The following is a 27,095-nucleotide window of genomic DNA, read 5'->3' as shown; positions in this document are numbered from 1 at the left end:
CCTTTTCACCTTCATAAAGGCCTATATAACATAATTAACTAGATCATTCAGAGACATGGTTTAATGGGTGACATTGGTGGCAGGAGATGGTTGGACCAGAAGATCTTGAAGGTCTCTTCCAACCTTAATGATTCTATGAGAAAAGTATACGCTTTGCTGTCTGTATTAACTCCAACTGCAAAAGGGCATGACCTACAGAGATGGAGGGTTTTCAAAGCTGTTACTTACTTTTCTTCTTTTATCGACTGTAAGCGATCAATGAGAATCTCCTTTTCTCGGTTATCAGCTTCAGAAACCTCCTCTTCTTCATTCAGTGAGTCCAGTTCTGAGTTGCTACTGTCATTTCCTTTGACCTGTGGGCTTTTACTCTGCAAGGCAGTTTTATGAATTGGTCATAAGAAGCTACCCAAGTCCTGACTGTCTGCTAGTTCCAAGGTGGAAGACAAATGAGTAGGACAAATGAAAGGCTCATGGAATTGAAGAGCTGTTAGTTACTCATACAAGTGTTTCAAAAGGTAATAGTTTTTCTATTCACCTGATTTCTGTGTGTTACCTTTTTTGAAGCATAGTAGTTTGATTTGCCAAACTAACCTTACTTTTAGCAGTTAATTATAAGCCAAATTATTACATCCAATACAAGTTACATTCAGAATGCCTATAAAATATCAGAGCCAAGGCAGAATGGGTCAGCAGCACTGCATGCAGTCATGGGAGAAAGTTGGACCAACACATGCAATCTCCATTGTTCAAGAGTTTTTTAAAACCAAGTTACAACACATGTAGAAAGTTTAGTCATGCAATAGTACCATAAGAAAAAAAAACATGCACTCTGAACATAGGCAATGTACATACCAGCATCCCCTCATAAGGGGAAGAAAACCCAAGTTTTACAGGCCAGAGCTAGAGAGAGATAAAGACCAAATTCACTATAATGTGACTTCTGAGCAGTCAGAGGTGGTGGTGGTATTTGCTTTTTTGAAACAGTACAATAAAAATAAAGCATGTTTGCCCTAATAGAATGCAGCATACTTTTTGTCCACTCCATCTCTGGAGTGAAGGAACTCCTCTACCATGCAACAGACTCTGCAATCTTAATTCTATTGATTTAATTATATGGAAATAGATTTAGACCACTCTAAGAACAGACCCCCACTCCCACATCCTTTAATTATCAAACAGACTCCAGTACAGCTGTGTATTTAGCAGCCACCTACAGTTTTGGGCAAATGCAAATCCCTTTTCTTCTCTTCTCACAATTAGTCTTTGACTTACCAAAGAGGGTGGACAGGAAAAATAAGCAGCACATCCCCTCCCAAAGAACTAGTGGGATGCTTTCTGCTGGATGGTGTGGTTCTGTGGTTTATTTCAAAAACTTACCGTATTCTGCCGAAGCAACGAGAGTCGTCGAAAAGCAATGCTTTCAGCTGCTTCCAGCTGATTTATTTCATGCATTTTTATCTTGTACTTCCTTATCTGTTCCTTTATCAGCATCTCTACACACCTGGACAAAAGGGAAAGAGTTTATTGAGCAGTCTCATGCTATAAAAGCTCTGGGAACGACCATGGTGGGATGAGATGCCTCTCCTGTCTTGGGGATGTTTCTCACACACAGTCTGCAATCAGGCTCTCCCAGTGGTGCTTTACAAGGGGCAGCACCGCATGATAGCAGGATGAAGAGTCCACCCACCACAGCAAGCAAAACAGGACACAGACCGTTGCACGTAACAGCACATGCTCTTCCTGGAATAACTAGAATGCTGACTCCACACAACAGTGGCAAGTAAGCAGCCATAGTGATGTCTGTAAACTGCTTCTGTTTTCTCTGCATGATTTCCCTGTGCTGGTACAGATTCTAAGATACAAAATGATCCTGCAGCTGCCTTTTTCCACCTCTAAGCCCCTATAGGTAAGTTACAAAAAGCTGTAATTTTCCACACTGTTTTCATTGGAGGCCAGATATGCAGTGAGTCTTCAGAGAGCCAGAGCTGCTAGAGGGTGAGGAGAACAAAAAGGATCAAGGCCAGAACCTTCTTCAATTCAGTGAAAACTTAGAAGGGGGTTTCCAAATAACAACTCAGAAGGGGGTTTCCAAGTATGCAGGAGTCAGTTTATACAAGTCATAACAAACAGTAGGGTATCTCAGCAAGATGTATATGCTTAGCGTACAGTCCCTGACAAAATATTATGCTGATGTAAGATAGAAACCTAATTTATAAGACTTATACATCAGTGAATTTAAAAGTCCTGGAAAAAATTAGTTGGAACATTTTCTAACATGAGTATCTGATATAAACACAGATTATGAAAGTTAAGACTGAACCACAGTTCCTCATGTTTTTGTCAGTTAGAGTTATGCTACACTGAAGTTTTGTCTCTTTCATAATACTAGGCAAATAACTAATCCTATTACCAAACATACTATTTTATTCTTTGTAAATTTGAGACAGTTGGAAGGACTCAGGCAAAGACATACAAATAGTCAGCACTAGCAGAGCCAGTATACAGTAACTTAGAATCCTCAGTTTCTCAGCTTGATATGAATAAAGTTGTAACAAACTCAGGTGTCAGTAGCAGCCTTTCACCATATTTTGAAGGCCTACTTTGCAGCAGACTGCTAAAACTTACATGGTTGTTTTTGAAACATCTTTCATGCTGGTTAAAGGGTCTGAGGTATCAGGACAACGCAAGAGGCACGGAGCAAAAACAATGGCCAAGGCATTGGGTGACATACGGTTGACATCTTCTATCAGAGCCACTCTGAAATGCAATGTTTAGAAAAAAAATTAAGCAAAACTTGCTAGAATATCAGCCATCTGGTCAAACTTTACCAGAGTTTGCTAGTTCCCTAATACAGATATAAGGAGGCTCCTCGGGTACTGAGTACATACAACAGTACAAATAAGTGTTTTTAAATTGATTTCACACCTACTAAATAGAGAAGGTTTCATGCATAAGAAAAAGGAACAGAAAGCCACTAAGGTTAAGCATGTGTCTGTTTTTAAGCAGAACTATCAACTTCAATTCTTTCAATTCTTTCATTTTTAAACCAGCAATACAACCTCTACACCAACACACTCAAGGGGGCTAGGCTTTTAGAAGGCTAAGAACTCAAACGAGTCACATGGAGTTTTCCAACTGAAATAATTAAACTCATTACTTGACTAGATGGAAGATGAGTCGTTCCAAGGTGTTGTGATTTGCTTGTGGAAGCTGTTCAAGGACGCTGTAAATGGCACAGAGTTGCTCCTGTTTTTCTGGTAGTTCTGCACAAGGGGAGAAAGCACAAAATTTTAATTGCTGTGCAACACTAGTGGAAAGGAGCCAAGCACCTTCTGATACTGTCTCAAACATCCTGCAATAGATAAGAGTTAAATTTCTTAGATATCATTTCACTTACTAATTGGTGTAACTGAATGTTAAAATAGCCTTGATGGCACTGCAATTTACCTACTTTTTCAGATGCTGTTGTTATTGTTAGCAATCATGAGATGATGCACCATGATCTCCAACAATATTGAAGATGCCTTACTGCCACTGAAGGTAAATGAATCTAAGGGAGGCCTATCTAGATCTAGTCCAGAACATGAAGGAGAACAAAAAAAAACTAAGAATCTTGCTGTTTTTTGAAAAAGAGATTGTATAGTGACATTCAGCTACAAAAAAGGGAATTCTGAAGCAAGGGCATGTAAGCTAGAGGACAAATGCCCTGAAAAATCCCCCCCCCTTTTTTTTTTTTTTTCAAACATGAAACGTTTAAAATCATTGCTGTAAATCAACTGGAAGAAAGCTGTTCAGCCAACAAGAGCATCTTAGAGATTATTTTACGAAGTAAATACTGAGATAAAGGAAAAAAAGAACATTGCTTCAGGCATTTCTATAACCTACCTACAGCACGAAGAAAATCATTGTACTGTGCTGAGGTCATTAGCGGATCCGGTAATTCCCGAAGCCATTGCTTAAGGATGCCCGTAATAGTGTGAATAGGGTAATTCTCCAGTTTCACTGAGTTAGGATCTGAAAAGAAATGTCTTTATTTAATGTAGTTCGTTTCTCTGATGTATACAATGGGCAACTGAGTGGTAACTCCGACAGAAAAAAAAAAAAGAAAAAGTCTGCTGATAGGCACTTATATGTTAGAGTAGCTTTTGCCAGACAGAAAAAGTAATATAAATTCTATGTTGAAAATATGCCCACCAAAAAGCTGTTTTTAAAACACTTAAGTGGCAGATGCTTTCAGAATAGAAAAGAATTAAAGAGAAAACTGGCATGCAAGGAAGTCAAGTGTGGACAACATTGCCAGACCTGCTTGCAACAACTGCTTCAGCTCCTTCATGCGATTCGCTGATCCTGATTTCCTGTAAATGCCTTCTGTGTAGAGGCCATGCATCTCCACATACTCCAGCAACTTCTCCATGACAACAGGGACTGAATTTCTCTCACTGGTCAGAGAACTCACACATACTCCAAAGTGACGTGGTTCTGTATCCTGTTCATTCTGGAATTGATAAAGATCAAGCACTGTGAATGCCTGTTCCCAAAGCTACAAAACTCTATTATTTCACGTTATAATTAACCTACGTGTCCAGAAAGCAAAAGCTGAATGCTTTATTCTATCTTCCTACAAGCTTTAGTAAGGAAATATACCTTAGGATCAAAGGCAAGCAGTAAAGAAACTGTATGGTACACTGATGGATTTTTTATTTTAAACAGTTTGCCTAACACAGCACACACTCTAAAGGAGTTGTTTAGAAATTAGCTCAATTATCACCTTTTAAGAAGAACGTTCCATTTCTACAACTGCTGGGCCTGGCTTTGACTATATGCAAACATAGAAAGGAACTTAACTTTTTAATAAAAGTTTATTCAGTTTCTGGACATCTGATTTTTATTTTTTTGAGCAATAAAGACAGTATTTTGCATGCATCACCTGCGGTATCACGGTATAGCACTCCAGATCTATAGTTCTTACCTTTTTCCCACAGGATGTACAGCTGCTCTGGATTTTGGACATGCACTTCTTGTGACAAATCAACTTGCAAACTGCAGAGAATAACAATTGTTACAAACATTCCAAATCATGTTATAGTGCTAAGTACCTTGTTTTATTCTCGTTATATAACCTGCACATACTGCTCAGTAAGATTCAATCTGTATTGGCCAAAGTTATAAGGAAAGTATGCTTTCATAGAATCATTTAGGTTGCAAAAAACCTTCAGCATCATCAAGTCCAACCATCAACCCAACCTGCTGAGTTCAATAACTAAACCACGTCCTTTAGTTCCATGCCCACACCTCTCTTACATACCTCTGGAGACAGGGACTCCACCACTTCTCAGGGCAGCCTGTTCTAATGCTTGACCACCCTCTCTGTGAAGAAATTCTTCCCAATATCCAATCTAAACTTCCCCTGGTGCAACCTAAGACTGGTGATTTTGTAAAGCACATGGTAAGAATGAGTTTTTTTTCCACTTACCACTGCAGAGACAGGCCTTTTCCATGGGCCAGATGTAGGATGAGCAGTGTTCACATGACTGCCGAATGCTCACTTGGTAGTTTGTGAATACATGGCCATTATGTTCTTCAATCTGGTGGGAGATAAGGAAACTAATGAAAACATCCCTGCTTCCTCCCCCCTGCCTTTTTTTTTCTTTTTTTTTTTAATTTAAACAAAGCAAACAAAACAAAACAAACAAAAAACCCAAACCTACATACCCTATCTTAGATTTTCTACTTTTCTTTTTGCAAATACAGCTGATGGCTTTGACCTTGAAACCAAATTTAACCCTAGCCTAAGGAAGCTGGGTTTGCTGGGTCATTTTGTAACTGACCTCCTGCCTTTGTTAAAGTTCAGCAGCACAGTACTTTATCCAACTGCTAAAATATTAATAACAAACTATAGCTAGCTTTATACACGTACAGTTCCATAACTGAGAAAGATGCTATGGACAATCAAGATGCTACAGTACCACTGATCCCTGCATAAGCAAGATCTTTGATTTTTGGAAACACTTTCAGAATTTTTAAGAGTTTTATACTGTGTCATCCTTTCATATACGAGTTAAGTGATTTATACAGCAAAGAGAAACAGAACTTTTGTACAAATGTCAAGCTCTTTAAAGAGTGTTTCCACTGTGTTCTTTCAGTACAGCTGAGGACTCAGAACATCGAAAAAGAGAAGTACTTACTGAACGATCTTGTTTTCGTTTCTTCTTCTGGGCTTTGGTTTGCTGCAGTGAAGTACAGAACTGATGTTAGCCTTTGAAATCCAGAAATTTCATTCCCTTTTTTCCCTATTCAGTTTACCAGATTCCACTCCACCTCCAGGTATTAGACACCGCACTGCAGCTTCAACTTGTATGAGGCTTGCCTGAGCTCATGCTGACTGTGAACTTCCTAAAAGTCAGTTGAGCTCATAGCCTCATGACAAGGCAATTTCACCTCCAAAATCTTCATAGAACACTTAAGTTTTCACCAAATAAAATGCAAGAACATTTTAAGATTTTGAAAATATTAAGAGCAAGTCAAATAACGAACAGCTCCATAATAATGTATCAGCATTCAAAATTTGTAATGCATATGATTTGTGTATGGAAAACATTTCCCAAATAATGAAGGATGAAGTCATCGAAAAGCTTTCTGAGGTAACACAGGTTCCTTACCCAAGGACAGTAACATTGTTTATAGTCATCCCACAAGTCAGTTGCAGAGTGGGTTTTATACCTTGGGCTGTTCAGATTCCTCTTTTTTCGCATATCCTCTGATGAATTCATCCAGAAGGGATTGGAAAAGATTCAAAACCAGCTTGACTTCTTTCTCTTCCCTTTTTTTGGCCAGATTTGTAACTAGAAGCTGGTAATTTTCCACCAGATCCTTGTAGCCAACATGGATTTGCCCATTCTACAGATGAAAAAAATATTACTCAGAAGATAGCCTTTACAGATACTGTTGATACAGTTACAGATTTTTAAGTGTTCAAGTTCAGAGGTGAGAAAGTCTACTTATGATTAAAGTAAAGTATAACAGCCCACGACAGAAACAAATTAGCATACTTCCCTACTACACTGTAGAAGGGCACTACTTGGCTGAGACAAGGCTGAGTTGGAAGAATATTGGAAAAGGTGTTGGCAACTCTCTTTGGTGATTAAATACAGCAACGTGAAGAGGCTGAGGACAGCAAAACCCAGGCATTCTAAAAATAAGTTACACCTGAATGAACAAGAGGAAAACTAAACAGTCTGCTTAAGACTACATCAAAACTGTCATATTCTTTTCTCAAGTTTAACATTCAGCTTTGAATTCTGTGCTAAGAATTGCTTTGTTACAGAGTAGTAGGTAAAACATTTAAACAGTACCCTCGATTAATTTATTAACTATCAATTTTTCACTTTACTGAGATTTACTACTTACAGGAGCAGAGTACATGGTCTTGATATTTCCTCTAAATTTCTCTGTGGCTTCAAAAAACAAACATTCAACACCAGACTTCTGGGAGCGCAAGTCATTGATCTGAAACACAAATATACCTGCATCAAGATTCATTACCTTAACACTGTTTTGTTCTTGTTTTACAGTTACCAGGCTGAATCATTTATGACCATTCCAATTACCTAAAACATCATTTCCTAATGCACTGTGATGATACAAAAATAGGAGTTAGGCTCTGAAGAACTCTCTACCTCCTTACAAGGAAGTTTGCAAACAAACAAAGGACTAACAAATGTCACCTGGATTTATTGTAATATAAAAAATGCAAAGGCTCAAAGGAAGGAATGGGAAGAACGCATTGAACAGACTCAATTCATTTAGGCTACCAAATCAATTCCCCTTTGCTTTAAATCATAACAGAATCTTGCACCTAGAAAAGTAATTGTAAAAAAATTCCACACGAACGATGAGCACAGACCTGAATTTTATCACAGTTGAGTGCATTTTACCTTGTTTAGAAGGAACTCATCAAGATGTTTCAGTTCATTGGCGTTTGCAATCTCACGGACCATGGAAGCTCGCCAATTCTGAGACACACTTGAGATCTTGCTGATCTTGATAGTACGGTTCTTCTTTGTTTTACTGCTCTCCTTCACATGGCGCTCCCCTGCCTGGAGACGACTCGGCTGTCCAGAAGAAGCTGAGAAAGAAATTTTTATTCTAAGGCAAGAGAACTGAATTCTACGGTACTTGTTCTCTCAGTACCCATGCAAAACATTACAGAAAAGATATTAGCAAGATGGGGATCAAATCAAAGAAAATCACCTTCCGAAACCTTCTGTGATCCCCCTGTTTCTGGAAACAGGATACAAGATGTAAGAGAGAGTCCGTCACCTTCATCAATCACATCAGGATACTCCTTTGGAATTTTCTTGTCTGGCTTTTTCCCCAAAAGTCTACGCAATGGACTTTTGAAAGCAGACCTGAACATAAAGCAAATGCAACCTTGTCACAACAGAAATTATTTCACAATAGAAATAACCTCTCTTGTGGATATTTACTTTAAGGCCAACCTTCAGAAAAACTGAGCAGTAGAAAAGACAGTCTGAAAGCACATCTGGACATTATGATGTTTACTAGAACACTACTTTCTATATACATAGACTCAATAAATCCAAGACACCATTTCTGTCTCAAGGAAGTTCCCTGAGTTGCAGAATGCAAGAAGCTGGGAGAGTAGGCCAAAGGAAACAGACAGTGAGTTTACTTTGTTCTTAAGCTTTTCCCCGGTGTCTTATTCCTAAATTGAGATGACAGTGCACTACCTGGACCTTTGATCTGAGTCTATGTTGCTTAAGTTAAAAAGAACTTGTTCAAAGACAAGTGTTATGCAAGAAGCAGAGAATCTGTTCCTCAGCAGTGTCAGATATCACATGTCAACATGAAGATCAAGTCAGCCAGCAACACAGCCACTCGTGTAGCTGATGTAAATACATCTCTTCACAGGCATGCTCTTGAGATGCACAATTCAAGTACCAGGGGTAAGCTGCCTTTTTTCATTTTCTTAAGGATAGCCCATAGTCACACCCAGAGTACATACTTGGCATCTATTTGCTGACTTGCTGGCTGCATGGGAACAGCTGAATCTGTGGTAGGTAAGAGGTCACTGGGCTTCTTTTGCAAAGGAGATTTCTTGTTGCCTTTTTCTTCTTCTATCGTATCTGGTGATTGCTACAGTAGAGAGAAGAAGAAAGTCTAAACTACAAAATGATTGGAAGAGATTCTATAAGTGGTTTTAAAAAACAGAATGGTAGAAAAAGTTTGCCATTGCAAAATAAAACGCTTCAGTTAATAGATATTAGCTTACTAAAACAAGATCCAAACATATTTTATGCTTTAAGAGTCTACTTGTTAAAAATTAAGTTTTTGAATTGTCCATTTGCTAGTGAGATTCTTTTACATAGATATCAAGCTAAATATCAACCTGAAAGGAATCGAGGCATACAGAACACACTATAGTAAATTATTCACAGATCTTTAAACTTCATAAATGAGGATAATTAAACATAAGTATGCATGATGGCAACAGTACCTGATTCATAGCAACAGACTGGGCCAATGTTGAGAGATCATTTAATGAAGATGAAGTCCCCTTCTTTCTGCAATGTTACAAGATTAGCTTCAGAACATGTGTTTTATTGAAGCCTGTAGCCTAATACTTATCAGATTTTAAATAACCCCTACAACGTTACCTCTGAGAGAGAATCCTTATAAATGCTTGCAACTCACTTTTAAATGCAAAAATAAAGAAAAAGGGTATGTCAGATTTCCTGTCATAACAGAATGGTCACACTTGCAAACTGTTTCTAGTGGACAAAATAGATATACAAATAAACTCCATACACTAATTCAACTGAAGCTCTGACTCTATCTCAATTTGTCAAGGCAGGCTTTGTATCTTTTGTTAGCTTCTGAAAACGTTCTACCCACACAGACTCAGCTACAGAACTGGGGACTGGGTTTGAAGCAGCACTTGTTCCTTGCTCTGTTTTCTCCCATAACATAGCCAGATGTACTGGATCATCAGTTCTCCACCTATTCTGAAATATTACAGATTGCTATTTCCTGAAAAAGTCAAAATAACTTGGAAGCTGCCCTTACGCCAACGGATCCTGAGGAGACTGATCTGCACGTGTTCTTCCATCCAAAGACTGGCTCAGCATGTCATTCTGCCCAGCATCAGACTGTCTCTTTCCTTTCCACTTTTCTCTCTTGTACTTCAGTTTCCCTGGGTCATCCACGTATCTCTGGATATTGGAAGAAGTAGGACTATCCAGATCTTTAGTTGCCTTCTGAGCAAGACGTTTATTTTTATCTGCCCAACCTTCAGTTGGAGTTTGAGAGCTCCCAGTAGCAGAAAATGTGTTTTCAAGGTTCAGTGCAAGATTTGTTGGCCTTTCAGGACAGCTTTGGCTGCCTTTTAACAGGTTATTTTGGTTCCTTTCTGCTTCCACTCTATCAACTGTCTTATCTACTTTTCCTACTTCTGATGCAAGTGGTTGCTCAGGAATAGAACTACTTTCTTTTATCTCGCTTGAGGGTGATGTGTCCAAAATGGCTTTTTCTTCATTTGGACTCTTTTCTTCCACACTACTTCCTTGAAGGACAGCATCTTGTTCTGTGGATATTTTTGGCTCTGGAACAGTTTCCAGGGCCTCTTCAGAAGAGGTTTGTTCCTCATGGCACGTTAAAGCTGCTCCTTCAAAGGAAAGCAGGACATGCTTATTTTGTAACTCATTATGTTCCAGCCCCCTCTGCCGGCGGAATTCACGTTTCTCCCGGCTGTTCGTTACTTTCTCAGAGCCCTCTGTCACGTTCTTCTGAGGTAACATGGCTTTTTCAGATGAGCTCAGGTTTTCAGCTTGCTCATTTGGAGCTTCGTCTTTGCCCCCAACAGCTTCTTCTGGCTCTGACTCATGTTTCACAGGCAATTGATCTGTTGCTGGTTCATTGCCTTCGTCCTTGCTCATATCATTCTCTCTGTCTAGAGCTTCATGCATTTTTCTCTGTTCTTCTTCAGCTTTTTGCTTTTCTATAGCCATTTTCTGAAATCTGTTAAGATGAAAATACATGTAGTTTAATGCACAGAAGTCAAGAAAAATACCCACCAGTTTAAACAGAGCCTAAAAAACAATATAGACTCCAAGTACAAATATATTTTCACAGTATGACAGCATGGAGGACTCGTTATGAGCACTCACATGCATCAATGCAGCTCAGCTGAATAATTCTCATGTACTAAGGACTTAACCAGGTTCCACATACCACTAGCCATTTGATCCTGACTGCAGGATCACATGGTAAACAACTAGACAGTTATTACCAGGTCAAGTATCACACACAACTGAACTTGGAGACATAGGCATATAATTAAGAGGTTAAAACACATGTTTTTATGTCATTCTGCTCCTCTTTCTTTACCTCTTACGCTGAAGATGCCCTCTCACCATGGCTTGCATGAGACAAATTCTCTTCTTCTGCTGAAGGTAATATTTGTGCTCTCTGTGTCTTCGCCATACTGACTGAATATAAACAGCAGCATTATTCCTTTGCAGTGACCTCCTAACACAGCGGGAACGCCAGCAAGCCTAAGAAGGGATATTTCTGAAGTGAAGGAGGAGCACACCAAGGTGGGGAATGTTACGTGGGGAGTTTGTTTCTTTTTAGGAAAAAGAGATTGACAATTCTCAAAGATACCTGTAAAACAATTGCTGCTTGCCGTGTTCGGAGAAAGCGTCTCCTTTCTAAAACCATCCTGAGCCAGCTCTGAAGAAGAATGATTTTCCTGATCACTTCTTTGTGTAGTGTTTCCTGTAGTATCTGCCGTTCAGCCTCTTTCATAAAAACCTGCTCAGTTAAAGAAAAGCTCATCAACAAACAGCTAAGGTGTATTTCTGCAAGTTAAAAAATGAGAATGACTTAACTACTGAAGCAAACCTTAGCAGTTGACAGCAATTAGCACTTGCAAAAGTCTGTTTTTTTCTTTTTAAAGAAATCTCAGTGTTAGGACTGTAATATATAAACATGTACTTGCAGTATTCAAATCAGAGAACCCTTCTAAAATGAAAACATCACCCTTTTTGACAAATACTAATAGCAACAATTTTCTAAAACTGATGTCTTTAAAATACAAAATTGTGCTATATTGTTTGAAAGACAGATTGGCATCAAAACCAAGGACAATATATAATAAATAACTACTAACATCTGTGTCAACATTTACAACAGTTACAAATACATAACTTAAACATGAACCACAGAAAAGAACACTTGTAAATGAACTGCACTGAATACAGTGTACATAAGCATTTCTTATTTGATTATGGGAAGTTTCACAGACCTTGGTCTTCCCTATTTGACAGTAGTTTTTATCCAGTTGTAGTTTATTCAAATAAGCAAAAATGTCTTCCTTAGAGGCCCTGGCATTTTTGGGAAGTAGCACCTGAAATTGATCTATGAATTCCTGTGAAATACAGAGACAGCAAAGGATCAGAGTTAGAAGTCAATTCACAAGTTTAGAGTTTCAACTAGATTTCTACAATTAAGCTAAGACATCTGAGCTATAGGGATATGAAAATAATTATTTATCATTCCAAATTGAGCTTTTTTTCCCCTCATCTTGTAAAATGCAGGCTTCGTGCAGTCTCCAACTAAAGGTAAAGATCACCTATACATGATCTATAAAGCTACAAGCACGAAGTATTCTATAGAAAACTAATTAACGTATGGAGACAATGAGCAGCACTGATTGCTTATACATGCAACACAAGACTGGGAATGCTTTCCTTCATGAAGCCAATAAAACAACATACTGGCAGATGACTCACACAATAGTTTAGACTACATCTTGTCATCATGTAGCTCTGTCAAAACTATAATGAATTTTTACAGTTCACCCCAAGCTTCTCATGAACAGACACAAAAGACTGAGTCAATGCATGTTTTTCCAACAGCAGCCAATATTTCTGAAAGCACAATCCACTTCCAGTTCCTCACATACCTGGAACGTATACTTGGCACTGTAGCCAGATCTTCTGATTCGCACGGTTTCAAGCATGCCAGTGTACCTTAACTGTTGAAGCACCAAGCTTTCATCAAAAAGCATCTCTTTCTGAAAAAGAACATAAGTCAACAGCTAAAAAATGCCTACTTCTGTTCAGTAGAAACAGTAAGCAATGGTTACCTTTCACCTTTACACAAAGTAACAGTGAACAAGTCAGAAGAGATATACAGGGTTAGAAGACCTGGGTGCACAGCACTTACATCAGCTCAATTCTTAGGGCAGTCTTACCTTCTCAGCATTGGAGCGGATACAACGGATGAAGAACGGCTCAGCCTTCCCCAGTGTCTCCAGTAATTTATTAAGTGAAGTCTGAAATGAAATATTCAAAAGTATTTTTCCTCTGTATGTCAGCATTTCAATTTACACTTGACAACGATACAGCTCCTTCCTCAGAAATAAGTTTTTTTCAGGTCCAATAGCTATACAGATCCTAATTCATCCAATATGGAAGTTCTTACATACTGCACAGGGGATTTGTTCACTTGTTTTTACCTTTCCCAGGATAATGAAAAGTGCATTAATGCCTATTCTGTTAAAGTAGCCTCATATGCAGATCTAGTGCTAATTGTACAAAGAACTAACACATTTCATAGCATAATGATAATCTTTAATTGCAGCCTAACTTTATTAAAATAACTAAGCCTATTTCAAACAAATCCTAAGAGTAAAAAACATTTTGGTTTTACAAGCAAGATCAGCCTAGATTGACAAGAAGGCCTGTTCTCATGAGGTCAGAGCGCACCTAGAGGTGTTTACCACCTCAGTCACCTACCTGGAACTGCGCGCTTATGCTAGGGGGTTTCTTCTTTTTGTGCAAGTGCAAGAGGGATTTTGTAGTTCGATCATGTAGAGTCATGCTTACTATGAGCTTCAGAGATTTGGAATCCAACAAGTTCTAGAAAAATAAATTCATAATCAACATAAAGTGTAAGTCTCTTAACTGAAGTGGAAATATTTCTGTCTGCATTAAAATAAGATAAAACCTACTGCTGAATGAAACTGCCTAGCTCCATGTTGTACATGTTACACTTGAAGACTGTTTCATCTTAAATTGCCCCAAGAGTATCCACTGAGCTACATAATTACTGTTTGTCTTCCATGACCTGATTAAAAATTGCTTTATGTATTTATGACATTCCTAGTCTAATGAAACAAATGACAATTCACATTTTTTTTCTGTTCAGATCTTCTTATAAAGGTGAACATTTACATAGCCTTCTGACTGTGAAAACTGAAGTCTTAAAGGATAAATAAGACTTCCCTACACCACAAAAGAGTATTTTCTGAAGTCTGTTCTGTCAATCAAAATGAATAGTCACAACATAAAAAAAAAAAAAGTGAGAAATCAGTTTATGGAATAATCTTACCTTGGGAATGATCTGCTTTTGTTTGATACCTCTACTCTTCCTGTTAAAATATTAAAGATCATTATGAAAAAATACACATGATTTTGGTTATTCCAGCAAGCCATAAATTGGTGCAATTTATGAGGCAAGATGAAGGATAGAAGAAAATGGGCACAACATCAGGGCATGTTCATGCAGAGCCTCTTACATATGATCAATGCAAGAAATGCAAACTGCTTCGCAACAAGATTTTTTAATTTTTTTTTTTAATAAAGCTTTAGGTATTGTACTAGGTATTTTTAATAAAACTTTAGGCACTGTACTTTTGTGTAGCTCTTTGTTTCACACACATATATTTGTGCTTAGGATTGCCAGGACCATGCACTTAGCCTTGTTGAACCTCATGAGGTTCACTTGGACAATGAGCCATTGACTGCAATCTCTTTGAGTGAAACCATCCAGCCAATTCCTTGCCCACAGTGGTCCATCCATCAAATCCATGTCTTTCTAATTGAGAGACAAAGCTATCATAGGGGGCAGCGTCAAATACTTTGCACAAGTCTCAGTAGGTAATGCCAGTTGCTCTTCCCCTACCCGTGAATGCTGTAACCCCATGGTAGAAGGCCACCAGATTTGTCTGGCACAAAATTTGCACTTAGCGAAGCCGTGTTGGCTGTCACCCATCACCTCCTTATTTCACAAGTGTCTTAAAACAGTTTTCAAGAGGATTTGCCCCATGATCTTGCCAGGCACAGAGGTGAGACTGACTGGCCTGTAGTTCCCTGGGTCTTCCTTTAAACCCTTTTTGAAGTAGAAAACTTGTTTACATTTACTTATTATACAAGAGACCACAGACTGATTTTCTTAGACATGCATAGCTGCACACAGGTAAAGAGTCTTAATTCAGGAACATGCATAGCACTGACAAATCTAATAATTTCCTGAAATTCAGGATATTATTAGATTTAGCTTGAGAGGTTTCATTGTCAGAAGTTTCACAGCAAACTTGCACTACCTAACTGTCAGCAGACTTAACTGTCAGCATATGCAAAGGCAGCAACAAAGCATACTCTGTAGTCTTTATATTTTTAGAAGAAATTATTTTGTTCTTAATTGTTGTTTGATTTTTGCAGAAGACAAGCTTGGGATGAGTATATATTTTATGGGCTGGAATAACTGCTTGGTTATGGTTGCACTTTCAAAGCAACACCTAGAGCACCAGAACTCACATGAAGTGGGAGCGGTGTTGAAGTCGATTGAGTGACCGAAGCAGCTTACAGGGATCATCTCCCTGCCATGGAAGTCCTTTTATACTTGCGATGATTTGTTCATGCATGTCTCTAAAACGATTCACAGCAAAAGAAAGATAGCAAACAAAGACATATGGCCATGAAGGAGAAAACAGGAGTTAAAAAACAAGAGATCCCATCACCAAGTGTGCTCCAAACAGCAGCAGGTCAATCCCAGACTACTTTTTCCTAAATATGAATGATTATGATGTCAAGTCAGCACTTTCTACTTTGTTAGTGCCCTAAAATTCAATTACAAGGGTCACATACTAAGTTACTTTCTAATTCTACCTTTACATGTAAATTCTTAAGTCATCAATTCTGAATACACAGAGGAGAATCTAAGTAAATTTACTTATTGAGCAATGGACTTTTTTACTAAGCTAAGAAGCCTTTTCAGATAGACAGATACAGGCTTCTCTACAAGCAAGCACTAAATATTTATGTACATATTTGACTACTAAAATGAGGCTGCATAAGCAGAGTGCCATGAGAAAAGCAAGTTAGAAACTAGCCACTATAGAATATTTGAAATTTAATTATATTGACTTTTTTCTTTAATATCCATTTCAAACTTATTTACACGTTTAGCTTTTCAAAGTAAGCCTGGGATGGTTCCTAATTTGTGGCTGATTCCATTATTTTAAGCATGCACCATGCTTGTGGAGTGTTGAGTCTTGGCAGAGAACTTACCTTCTTTACTCTCCAGAGAGGCACAAACCAAAAATAACAGAAGCATAAGAGTCACTTTTGACTGTTAGATGCTATCACCTTTCTGAGCTGCTCAAAGAGGCAGCAACAACAGTCTCAGAGACTGTTGCTTGTTTCCCCTGATATCTCTGAACATTTTTAGAATATCAAGATTTTGTTTTAAGATATCGCAAAGAAACAGATACGTTAAACTGTGACCAAGCCTGAATTGCATCTTTAGTTCTCGGCTGCCTCAAGTGACAGAGGCTGTGTAGGGCAAAGTAATTACAAAGCAGTATGAAGTCATTACTTGATGTGTATTATGCTCCATGTCTTCACTTTTATACAGAGCACGCTCAGAAGGTTACTCTGTCCAGGAATGTGCCTCCCTGGCCTTTAAGCCCAGGCCTATTTCTACTTACTTCTTGTTTTCATAAAAAGAAATGATGTCTTCAAAAGCATTTATATCGAAATCCTCAGAACAATCAAATGAGAAATCAAGCATTGAGCAGCTGCAAAAAGAACATGTATAAAACCTAAATATTCAACAGAAGGGCATATATGCCTATACAGAACAACGTGCGGAGCCCACTTCTGTAGGACTTGTCCTACCTCCTAATAAATTCTAAGCCTGCAAAAACCATGAGTGCTCCTATGAATTCTGCAGTGACAGAGTGGCTGCAGAGGAATGCACAACGCTAAAAGCAACGTACACAAAATACAGACAGAACTCAAAAAACCCGTGGTCAATGGGACTGAGGCTGCGCCACCAATGTTTGGTAGTACTGAGTCTCACAAAAAATAAGCCAGGGTATTGTTTTGATACTATTAGAAAGGTCACACAAAACAAGACAGAAGAAATAAGACCTGCTATCCTTGCAGACAGATCAAGTTGACGTCTCACATACAAAAACATGACTCAGCAATTCAAGTCTTCTCCCTGATACAGGTTAAGTACGCGTTTCTCACCGGTAAACTTTTTCTACTGGTGTATTTGATCTCTGGAGTTCTCCAAGGGGAACACGGGGTCCTTGGCGCACCACTCCTGTTACGAAATAATCAGTAGATTGAACACTGACAGAGACAGAGGCATAATATACAAAAATAACCCACCAATTATAACAAGCTAAGTATCTATCCAACTGTCTGGACTTTTCCTCTATTACTTTAGCTACCAAGCTAGACAGACCACTTGGTTTCTCAAACTCCCTACCACTATCAAGTAAACCGCAGCTGCTCAGAAACGCTTTTCAGAGTTAATATTTCATCTTGAATACTCATTTGAAACTTTACGGAAGTCTGAGAAGATCAATGAAGATCAAAAATAGTGATAAGACCAACATGTACAGTAGAATCTGTAATATCTTCCCAAACTTTTACAAGTAGGACTACAAACTTGGCACAGCCTGTTGGCAATGGTGCACTAATTGGAGAGGAAGTCTGAATGATCTCAGATAAAAAGTGACAACCTCTTTGTTGTGTACAGGTTAAGTCATTTTCACGAACTAGTTTTGTCTCTAGTATCAAAAGAAGATTGCACCTGCAACATTTTGCAGTCAGCTAGTTCCGTCAACAAGCACAAATCAATTTGAAAGTATTTGAGAAGTATTTCCAGAATGATTCACATCATACCTGCAGTCTTCTGAGCTCTCTGGCGTCCAGCTTCTGCAAAGACAGCCATTGCTCGAATAGCTGCCCGCAGAACAGCCCAACGGAACACAGCTACAGGGTCCATTCCTATCAGCTCCCGAACATAAGCACTGTCACTGCTTCGTAGTAAAGCAACAATATCCGGTCTCATATAATCCATATTTTTCTCTCTGAAATCCTGAAGAACAGGAAGATTGAACCACAAGCTCTCAGGGAAGCGGTTACACAGACACCAGCCAGAACTGTGTTTTGACCTAATATTTATCATAATTCAGAGTAAGTATTCTAAATATTTTTCACCATAGTGAGCATTATCCTCAAGTCTGAGCAGGGGAAAGTATCTAAAATATACCTGATCAAACATCTGATTCAGCCTACTCCCAACAAAATTTCTACGCCCTGACAAAACTGTCATAAAGGCAAGGAATATATTTTTTTTGTGGCCATCAGATCCATCACCTACTTTTATCTGGTATTTAACTTTCCCGGCAAAGTGTCGAATAATAAAAGCAGGTTCCATTACTGGGGTTCCAACAAAAAACTTGTTGTCCTCATGCTGCTGTTTGAATTTTGCAAGTAGAGTTTGGTTGGTGGCATGTGGAAAACTAGGAAAACAAAACAGAAAGTCAGCTATTTTTCTCCAAATACTGTTACATTTACTGATGTGCAAGATGACAAACTAAAGAACACCTATTGATCCTTGCAGAAAGCATTTATATCAAGATTTTTAAATTTCAGTTGCTACTTACACATCTGGATTGAATCTTACATTTCCAAATCTTCCTAAGCCAAGGTTCAATTTTAGCATCAATTTGTATCACTACCATATTGGAATTCTTAGAAACAACTGAGTGTAGATCCCAGCCATAAGATGACCCTTTGCTTCCCCCAAAATTCCTTTCTTTATAACAAAAAAGTGCTGTGTTTCTGTTCCCTTCCACAGCTCTTTCTTCTTCCCTTCCACATACATATTTTATTTTAACCCAGAAGATGTTTGTGGCTTACTTGCTTTCTTCATCCAGAAGATAGAAGAGACCAGTGGGCTTCTTGCTGATTAAGTGAATGCAGGCCACATTATCAGTATAGTCAATATTGTGCCAAGTGATCCCTTCACTCTTATATTCCTCCTGTGTAGCTCAAGAAAATTCCCTCATCAGTACAGCGCCCCGACCTTTAACATACCATGGTCTAAGTGCTTAAAAGACATCCTTAAACAGCTATGGCAAGTTGATTTTGTTAGCTCAAACAGCAAAAACAAAAATTAGGAAAATTTATAAACAAGCCCAGAACACCAGGCATACTGGGTCAGATCGAAGATCTACCTAAGCAAATCACTCAACAGCGGATGTTTAGGGTAGAACTATTTAAAAATCCAAACAGTGAAAGAATGTTCCCTCCCCTATTACGTCTTTCCAGCAATCAGTAATCTACAAACTTGGAGTCAGAAATGACATCTACGCCATTACATTTAAAATCCTAGATAGACAGACTTGCATTCTTCCAGTGTGTCTCTTTCATAGCTCTTCTTTTATAGGAAATTACATATAATATGAATTTCCAGCACTTCCAAATTGCACTGTCAGATGAAGTTTCAAAACAGGCCATTAAACCCTATACAATATCAACACCAGAACTTTGCTAAGGAAGCAATCAATGTACATTGGTCAGGTTCAGAGAATTTGGAGCTCTCTTTGACAAGAAAATACGAAGCTCTTCTGCAGAAATGATAATGCATCAAATGCTTGACAGAACAAGCTTCTCATCAAAATATGAAACCAAAATATCACTTTTCTTACTGCTGTAAATGACTACCAAAAGGAGTTAAAGATAGGCTAATAAAGTTAAAAAAAAAAAATCAGAAAATTAAGTGAAATAATTTTTGCATTTAACAAAAGACAAAGACGTCTCTCACTGTTCTATGACGATAATAGAATTTTTTAAGTAGGTAAAATTAAATCTAATAACAGACAGCTCAGTGTGCACGCCACATTACAGAACAGAAATACCACTCTCCACGAACAATAAAGCCTTTCTTTAAAAGATATAGAGACCCCTCTACCCACCCCCTTCCCAAGGGCTCTCATGCTGCAAGAGATACAGGAAATGGGTCATTCAAGGATTAAGCTCATTTGGAGAAATGGCATTAGAAAAAAGAAAACAATGTTAGCTATTTACTCTAGTTAGCCTGGATAGCCACTTCTGTCATAAGTTACAAAACAGAGACCTCAATACTATGTTTACGTATGAAGTTTGTATGCTTGGCAATTTCCTTCCCTTTAAAACGCTTGTTTAAAGTTATCTACATATTGTTGAAAAATACCACATATTACAGAATGACTTCATTCTTTCAGCAGAGCAACCAGAGAATAATGTTTTGGCACAACCCAGTAAAAAGTCCAAGTCTAGAGAAGAAAGCCGCCAAACTTCAATCTAGAAATGCAATCTTAGCTCTTGCAGCACTCTGAGCACTCTGTAAGAAGACAATACCTTCTGCAAACAAGTATATCAACATATGCCAGTAGCATCAGGATTGCAGAACTATTGCCAATATCAACGTACAGTTGTATCCCTGATATGCAGTTAGGTGGAAGTAGCAGCAAAGACTAGTTATTAAATATTTACCAATTGACAAAAATAAGAGAAACTGTACCAAAACATTTTTTTTAATCAAAAACAAGCAACCAACCAAAAAACTGAACCATACACCACACCTACTGACTTTCAAAGTTTACAGTTTATCTGATTTATGTCTGGGGTTGCCTGACTGTTGTTTTTTTGTTGTTGTTTCCTGCAGTCAAAAACTCACTGCTAGTTCTCTTAAGAAAAAGCCAGCTATCAATAGCTAATGCAGAGCACTAAATGCAGCAGAGCTGCAACATATAAATCATATCATAATATGCAATATTAAAACAAGAAATAAAAAGATAACACTTCTGGAAATATATTCAACCAATTATAAAATTATGCCATGAGGTTTTGCAGAACAGTTTGCATAACAGATGAGCCCTCACACTAACGTTTTTGATTCAGTATCTACTTTCTTACCTGTTCCAATTTGAAAATATGCTGATTGAAATAATACTGAAGCTGCTCGTTTGCATAATTTATGCAGAACTGCTCAAAACTGTTGGTTTCAAAATCTTCAAACCCAAAAATATCCAGTACACCAATGGACAAACACTATGAAGAAGAGGAGAAAATCTATTTAAGTAATCTGTCATACAGCGAGTGACTTAACTCACAACAGCTAACAATCACAAAACCTGTTATATCATACATTGATTCATTTTAAATAACTGGAGTGTACATCAACAGATGTTGAATATTTAACAGTTGTCTGTTGTGGAAACAAAAATAATCAAATATTATGAAGAAATTTACTAGGAACTTGAGAAGAATGTAGGTTTATCCCAGATATCTGAACATGTCATCTACAACATTCTCTGATAGCTCCAAATATGGAATTGTACAAAAAGACTTGCTTTTGTGCAAAACTTACTGTAACAGATTCCTCCATGTCCTTTTTATTAAGGAGTGCATGATTAATTCGCAGAACAATCCAATCAAACAGAGCACTGTACAAAGATTTTGCCATTGAATCACGAGCTGTTATTGCCTGTAGATGAAACAAAGTTCATAATTTCTTTAAAAAAAAAAAAAAAAAAAAAAAAAACACATCTATTTCAGACCAGTGTCACTCAGAGGTTACGATCCTACCAGAAACAAAAACAGAATCTTCCTTTAATTTCTAACATTCCAAACATTCCTCACCAAACATGAAAGCATACCACATTAGCTTTTTCATAGCCAAAAAAAGAACTAGGTTTCAATGATTTAAAATAATTCTATTAGTGTTTTTTACTCACCTCATTGAGACTATATGGCAAAATAAGTTTATCATTAGCGGTCACAGTTTTTCTTTTTGTTAGGACTTCCACTAAAATCTCGCGTTTGACCTTCAAAACAAGCAAAACCAAGAGTCATTGTCACCCTAAAATTCCCAGAACTCAGTACAACGAGTACTCTGATGACAACAGTGAAGTCCAAGCACTTTGAAAACTGCTACATTTATCATTCATCAGGAGCTTTACAATTTTCTGAATTCCCTTAGATTATTCTCAGCTCAGATTCATACAGATCATTCCCTATGATGGCAGAGCACAGATCTCTAGTACAGTTATTCCCGCTCAGTTCGTATTAGCAAGTAAACAAATTCTACTTCCATGCTATGGACTAGATTCCATCCCTAACCTCAATAACTTCACCACATTCATCCATTTTCCATACCATAAGATGAATGTTGTTGAGGTACCATAAACCAGATATAAACATAACATACTGGGCTGCCACATAGTCAAGAAAAATGCTGAAGCTGAGCATGACAAAAAGGTATGTCAAACATTAGAGCTAAAAAGAAATACTCTACTTTCAAAAGCTGAGAAAGAATGTCCAGCACTTCAGGAGGTCCCACTTCCAATCCTTCCTCACGACCTGTAGCTTTCTTCTTGTAGGTAACGTTGCCCAAATAAAGAATAGCTGAAAGCACTGAAAAAATCCTAAGGAAGAAAAATTAATTTTTTAAGAATTTTTCATATGAATAGAAGTTCATTTTAACAGGCTAATAGACCCAATTCTGTTTCAAGAATTTGTCCATAAGCATTCACAAATACTCAGCTCTCCTTGATTCCTACTGGAATAAACGTGATCCCAATGTTTATACAATTTATTGCAATTCATGAAGATTAACTAGCTGTCAGTAACAAAGGCTGAAAAGTTCCACTTACTGTTTTTTTGTTGATGAAAGAAAGCCAACCATCTCCATCGCTTGTTTTAATCTTTCGAAGTCATGCCGTAGATCTTCCCCATCTTCAATTTTCAAGTTATGCTGTGAAGAAAGCCCATTACTTAAACGCAAAGAAAGTAGCCCAAACATTACAAGAAAATATGTATAATCTGTTCTGTTTTTTTTCATCTTTAGCACAACATCAGAGAGACAACAATTATCAATGTAATCTGTAAATCCCTGTCACAGATTACCTGGTTGAGGTAGAAATAATCTTCGGGTTGCTTGAGGTGAAATTCTTTACGCTCTTCCTCATTGACTCCAAGTAGCAAATAATAAAAGACATGATAATTCCTACAAATACAAAAGGTCACATACATTTCTCTTTCATGAAAATACGCTGATTATTCTTTTATTCTGTATACTTCAAATGATATTAAACTCTCATAACAATTATGGTCATACTGACTGTATGAATCTCTTACCTTTCACCTTTTTCATGAGAAACCAGACGAGATTTTTCAAGCAGGTACTTTTCAACAACAGCCCTAAAGAGACCCCCCAAAAAAAAGGAAAACAGCATAAGGCCACACATACACACAAAAATCTTCACAAAACAGCATCTTCCAAGAGAGTTCAAATAATGAAATCTACATTAGCATACATAAGAAAATAGCTTAGCCATGGGCACGACACCTCCCACCAGACCAGGTCACCCAAAGCCCCATCCAGCCCAACCTTGGGGGCTGCCAGAGTGGGGGCATCCATCACTTCTCTGGGCGGCCTGTTCCAGTGCCTCATCACCCTCAGAGTATAATAATTTCTTCCTTATATCTAAATCTCCCCTCTTTGTAAAACTGTTACCCCCTGTCCTATCACTACGCTCCCAGGCAAAAAGTCCCAAGAAATATCCAAGAAGCGCTTAACTTTAGTGTTCAGTTCTAGAAGACAACTGGAGAAAGGCAGTGGGAGCTGAGAAAAAGTGCTGATGAAAAGTTATCAGAAGAAACAAGATGCAGAATGCTAAGAATGTTACCCACTCCAACTATTAGCTGACAAAGAATGCAAAGACTACAAGACCCCAAAAATATACTGAATAGTTGTTTCTCAAGATAGCAAATTTGATGTTATATATGTCAGCCTAAAGCAGAGGCAAGGAAGACAGAAGACTTACTAGCTTCACATAGTAAGCTCCTAAATAATAACCTGAACTCCGTGACATGGGCTACAAAGATAACAAGGCCAAAGTTTGAGCAGCTTTTTCTCACGCTGAAGACAAAACAAATGTACCCAAATTGTACCAATCTCCTGAGCTAGCGTGACTTATCTGCAAAGAAGCCAACTTTGTTCAGAACAATACTCCAAGCAAATGTGGTACAGGGTTTCCAGTCATTTCTGTTGCCGTTTTGTAAACTGCAAACATGAAGATGACCCAAAGGGAAGCTATGCTGCTGCACAAAAGGCAGTAACAGCTAGTGGTGCTCCACAGAGCAGCAGGCTGCAGGGCAGGTTTGGTACAGGGAAGAAATGATTTTATGGGGGGATGTTAGACAAGGAACTACATGAGTATTTGCACACAAGTTTCTAATATCACAGAAAAAAATGGACATAATTATTCACTTGAAGTGTCTACTAATAAGGAAAAGCAAAAAATAATCTTCAATTACTAATACTGAGGCACTACAATAATATGACATTATCGCCTCTACTACAAGGTGAAAAATGCAAATAAAACTCTAAGAGTTAGCTGTGACTAACATATGTTAAAAAACATAAAATTAGATGTAGAATATTTCGAGCTTGTCCTTCAGACCTAAGTACACAATTTCAAGTAAGCCACGTAAAAACATGTATTTTTAAATTTTCTTTGTAACTGGTGTCTGTTTCTTTAAAATGGCTTCCTCAAATCTATTTCACTTCTCCCTTAGTCCTCTCAAGAAAAATTCAGATCTTCTGGTTTTAATTACAAAATTGCAAGGAAAATGAGTGGTATGGAGAACGCCTTTTTTTAGTATGAAGGTGAAGAGGCATTAATGGCCAAATTCTGAATGTGATATGGTTGTACAGCAAGGTAAGAACATTATCCATCATCTGATTATTCCACAAAGTTTGGTCATAGAGTCTTGAAAACATTCTACAGTGGCAAGCCATTCTCACATGAGAAGAGCCTCGATAAGGCAGGATTTTGTACACACCAGTCTTCATAGATTCCTAAAAGCACACAGAGCAACTCCAGCAGAACCTCAGACTGTACTTACCCTCGGACAATACCGTTCTCTAAATAGTTGACTTGAATGAACTTTCCAAAACGACTGGAGTTATTGTTATGTGCTGTTTTTGCATTTCCAAATGCCTGTAATAAAGCAAAATGAGGTAGTTTTCAATTAAACTAAATGACATGGCATTACTAACTCATGTTCATTGTTCAGCCTCCCATTAGCTGGCAATATACACAAAATTTTATAGAACTGGCAGCATACAGACACCAAAAAGTGAGCTTACAAAGCCTCTGTTGTTCCTCACAGGTGTGTACTCATTTATTATTTGCCATATGCAATAACATTTGGGAATATGAGGAAGGCAAATAATAAACTTAAATACTTTTACAAGGATCTAAGGTAATTACAAGAAGGGTAATCACAGCAAGAGAGCTCAAATCAACCTCAATCATTAACAATTACGTACTTGGAGAGGATATTTGGGAGGAGGAAGGCAACAAAATTACCATGATATTGGCTCCTGGATAGAAGAGCCACAAACCGTGTCTTATTCCTTCATGTACTGCTCCCTTGTAAAATTTGCACAATGAAAATAATTGTCCTTTAAGTGAGACCGGAACATACGATCCCACTGACAAAGCCAGCCCGTGCATTTCCAGAGTTGTGTATTCAGAAAAGAGAGAGACAAACAGAAAAACTTTGGCTTACAGAAGCACATCCTATTCACTGGCCCCTGCAACGCTGAAGAGCAGTTTCCTTAGGAGGTGTTAGGGAAGGGGGGGGGGAAGGTCTGGCACAAATTCTAATTATTTGTGCCTATGCATCTTTAATACTTTAGCCCCTCAGATACTTATTTGCACTTACACCACAAAATGTCTTCTGCATGAGCCTTTCCTAGAAACTCTAAGTACAACCTATTACATCTAAATGTCCAGTAGGATTTGTTACTGAGAATATCCTTAATGTTATCAACACTTAATTGCATTATTAACACTTAACTGCGTGTCCTTAGGTTAATAAAAACTTGTCATCCTCTTAATATGACAAGTACAGTCCAGTATCTGGAGAAGTCAATGTAAATTCAATGCAAAATGCTATTGCTTAGAAAAATACACCACCCAGCGCGGAGTATCTCCAGCAGTCCTGCCACAGATATTTCCTCTTCAGGCTCCAAGTAATTAAGGCCTCCATTAGGAAATCCGTCTCTCCTAATATAGAACATTTGTGGAATGATTTCACAAAAATGCCGCTCTTCCTCTGCGCACACACATCCGGAGAATGACGGACATGTGAGCACTGCACACAACTGAGAACTGAGCTGCTGACATAGAAAACTACCCAGTTACGGCGTATAGCCAAGGGGAGTACAGTTTACACGAGGTTATATTGTTTGTGTATTCAAACTCTTCCCTCCTTTTATATATTTTTTTGAAGTCTTAAGAGGTTGCAGCTTTATTGCAGTATGACACTTCCAAAATAGGTCCCCAAAGATCTCTTCCAAGCAGATTTCTACTGCCAGTTGCATGATGTTCAGAGGCTACCAGAACCATGCAAAAATAAAACACTTCTTATAGCTGGGAGAATTACCACGATTCTTTGGACAAACAGCACTCTCCATCTAAAGGAATAAGCTTCAGGAGCTCTTCCTGGGCAGGCTGAAAACAGACCCTGATGTAACTTAGAAAAGTCGGTGGATTTCTGAAGAGAGGATTTGTGCCCAGCAGTGCTGATGGAGGCAGAGGTCAGCCTGGTCTCTAGAGACCCTGCTACCCGTGCTGTGCTGCAAACAGCATCCCCACTCAGATCTGTCAAAGGCAGCATTGAGCAGTGTTTTTGTACCTACCATCCAACAACTGATTTGCATACTTCTTTCTGTTTCTTTTCCAGAGCCCACGTTGCATAAGCAGCATGTGAACGTACTTCTAAAATCCCAGCCAACTCTCATAGTTAATGAACAATATCAAACCAAATGTGGAAGGCCAGCAACATAAGCACAGCAAATTCTCAGCTCTGTAAGTCCTCTCCCACTGACGCTGGCTCAGCAAAGATCATCATCCAGCTTCTCTTTTA

The 27,095-nt window shown here is 38.2% G+C and overlaps 1 protein-coding gene across 3 annotated transcripts in view; it reads right to left on the bottom strand.

The window, feature by feature from the left end:
- The window catches only part of MYO9B (myosin IXB), a 45,479-nt gene that overhangs the window by 1,320 nt on the left and 17,064 nt on the right, over window positions 1-27,095 (bottom strand). For 2 of the 3 annotated variants that reach the window (XM_084302852.1, XM_084302854.1), the window contains exons 4-40: window positions 25,065-25,159; window positions 23,292-23,354; window positions 23,061-23,160; window positions 22,808-22,908; window positions 22,450-22,579; window positions 21,890-21,979; window positions 21,523-21,639; window positions 21,069-21,203; window positions 19,029-19,150; window positions 18,487-18,628; window positions 18,006-18,201; window positions 17,343-17,418; window positions 15,624-15,734; window positions 14,416-14,455; window positions 13,821-13,943; window positions 13,277-13,357; window positions 12,986-13,096; window positions 12,326-12,448; window positions 11,683-11,832; window positions 11,407-11,573; window positions 10,087-11,037; window positions 9,518-9,584; window positions 9,026-9,156; window positions 8,251-8,408; window positions 7,935-8,125; window positions 7,408-7,506; window positions 6,721-6,897; window positions 6,186-6,227; window positions 5,474-5,585; window positions 4,970-5,040; window positions 4,303-4,495; window positions 3,886-4,014; window positions 3,158-3,263; window positions 2,626-2,757; window positions 1,378-1,501; window positions 853-900; window positions 229-368 (exon numbers count right to left, since the gene is read on the bottom strand). In XM_084302852.1, the coding sequence (XP_084158978.1) occupies window positions 229-368; window positions 853-900; window positions 1,378-1,501; window positions 2,626-2,757; window positions 3,158-3,263; window positions 3,886-4,014; window positions 4,303-4,495; window positions 4,970-5,040; window positions 5,474-5,585; window positions 6,186-6,227; window positions 6,721-6,897; window positions 7,408-7,506; window positions 7,935-8,125; window positions 8,251-8,408; window positions 9,026-9,156; window positions 9,518-9,584; window positions 10,087-11,037; window positions 11,407-11,573; window positions 11,683-11,832; window positions 12,326-12,448; window positions 12,986-13,096; window positions 13,277-13,357; window positions 13,821-13,943; window positions 14,416-14,455; window positions 15,624-15,734; window positions 17,343-17,418; window positions 18,006-18,201; window positions 18,487-18,628; window positions 19,029-19,150; window positions 21,069-21,203; window positions 21,523-21,639; window positions 21,890-21,979; window positions 22,450-22,579; window positions 22,808-22,908; window positions 23,061-23,160; window positions 23,292-23,354; window positions 25,065-25,159 (5,144 nt within the window). The remainder of the gene's footprint in view (window positions 1-228; window positions 369-852; window positions 901-1,377; window positions 1,502-2,625; window positions 2,758-3,157; window positions 3,264-3,885; window positions 4,015-4,302; window positions 4,496-4,969; window positions 5,041-5,473; window positions 5,586-6,185; window positions 6,228-6,720; window positions 6,898-7,407; window positions 7,507-7,934; window positions 8,126-8,250; window positions 8,409-9,025; window positions 9,157-9,517; window positions 9,585-10,086; window positions 11,038-11,406; window positions 11,574-11,682; window positions 11,833-12,325; window positions 12,449-12,985; window positions 13,097-13,276; window positions 13,358-13,820; window positions 13,944-14,415; window positions 14,456-15,623; window positions 15,735-17,342; window positions 17,419-18,005; window positions 18,202-18,486; window positions 18,629-19,028; window positions 19,151-21,068; window positions 21,204-21,522; window positions 21,640-21,889; window positions 21,980-22,449; window positions 22,580-22,807; window positions 22,909-23,060; window positions 23,161-23,291; window positions 23,355-25,064; window positions 25,160-27,095) is intronic. The other variant, XM_084302853.1, reaches the window with a different exon arrangement.

The sequence above is a fragment of the Netta rufina genome (assembly GCF_964035555.1).
Source record: "Netta rufina genome assembly, chromosome: 28".
NCBI classification, from domain to species: domain Eukaryota; kingdom Metazoa; phylum Chordata; class Aves; order Anseriformes; family Anatidae; genus Netta; species Netta rufina.
The sequence above is the reverse complement of the archived record's forward strand: the minus strand, read 5'-3'. Positions and strand labels throughout refer to the sequence as shown.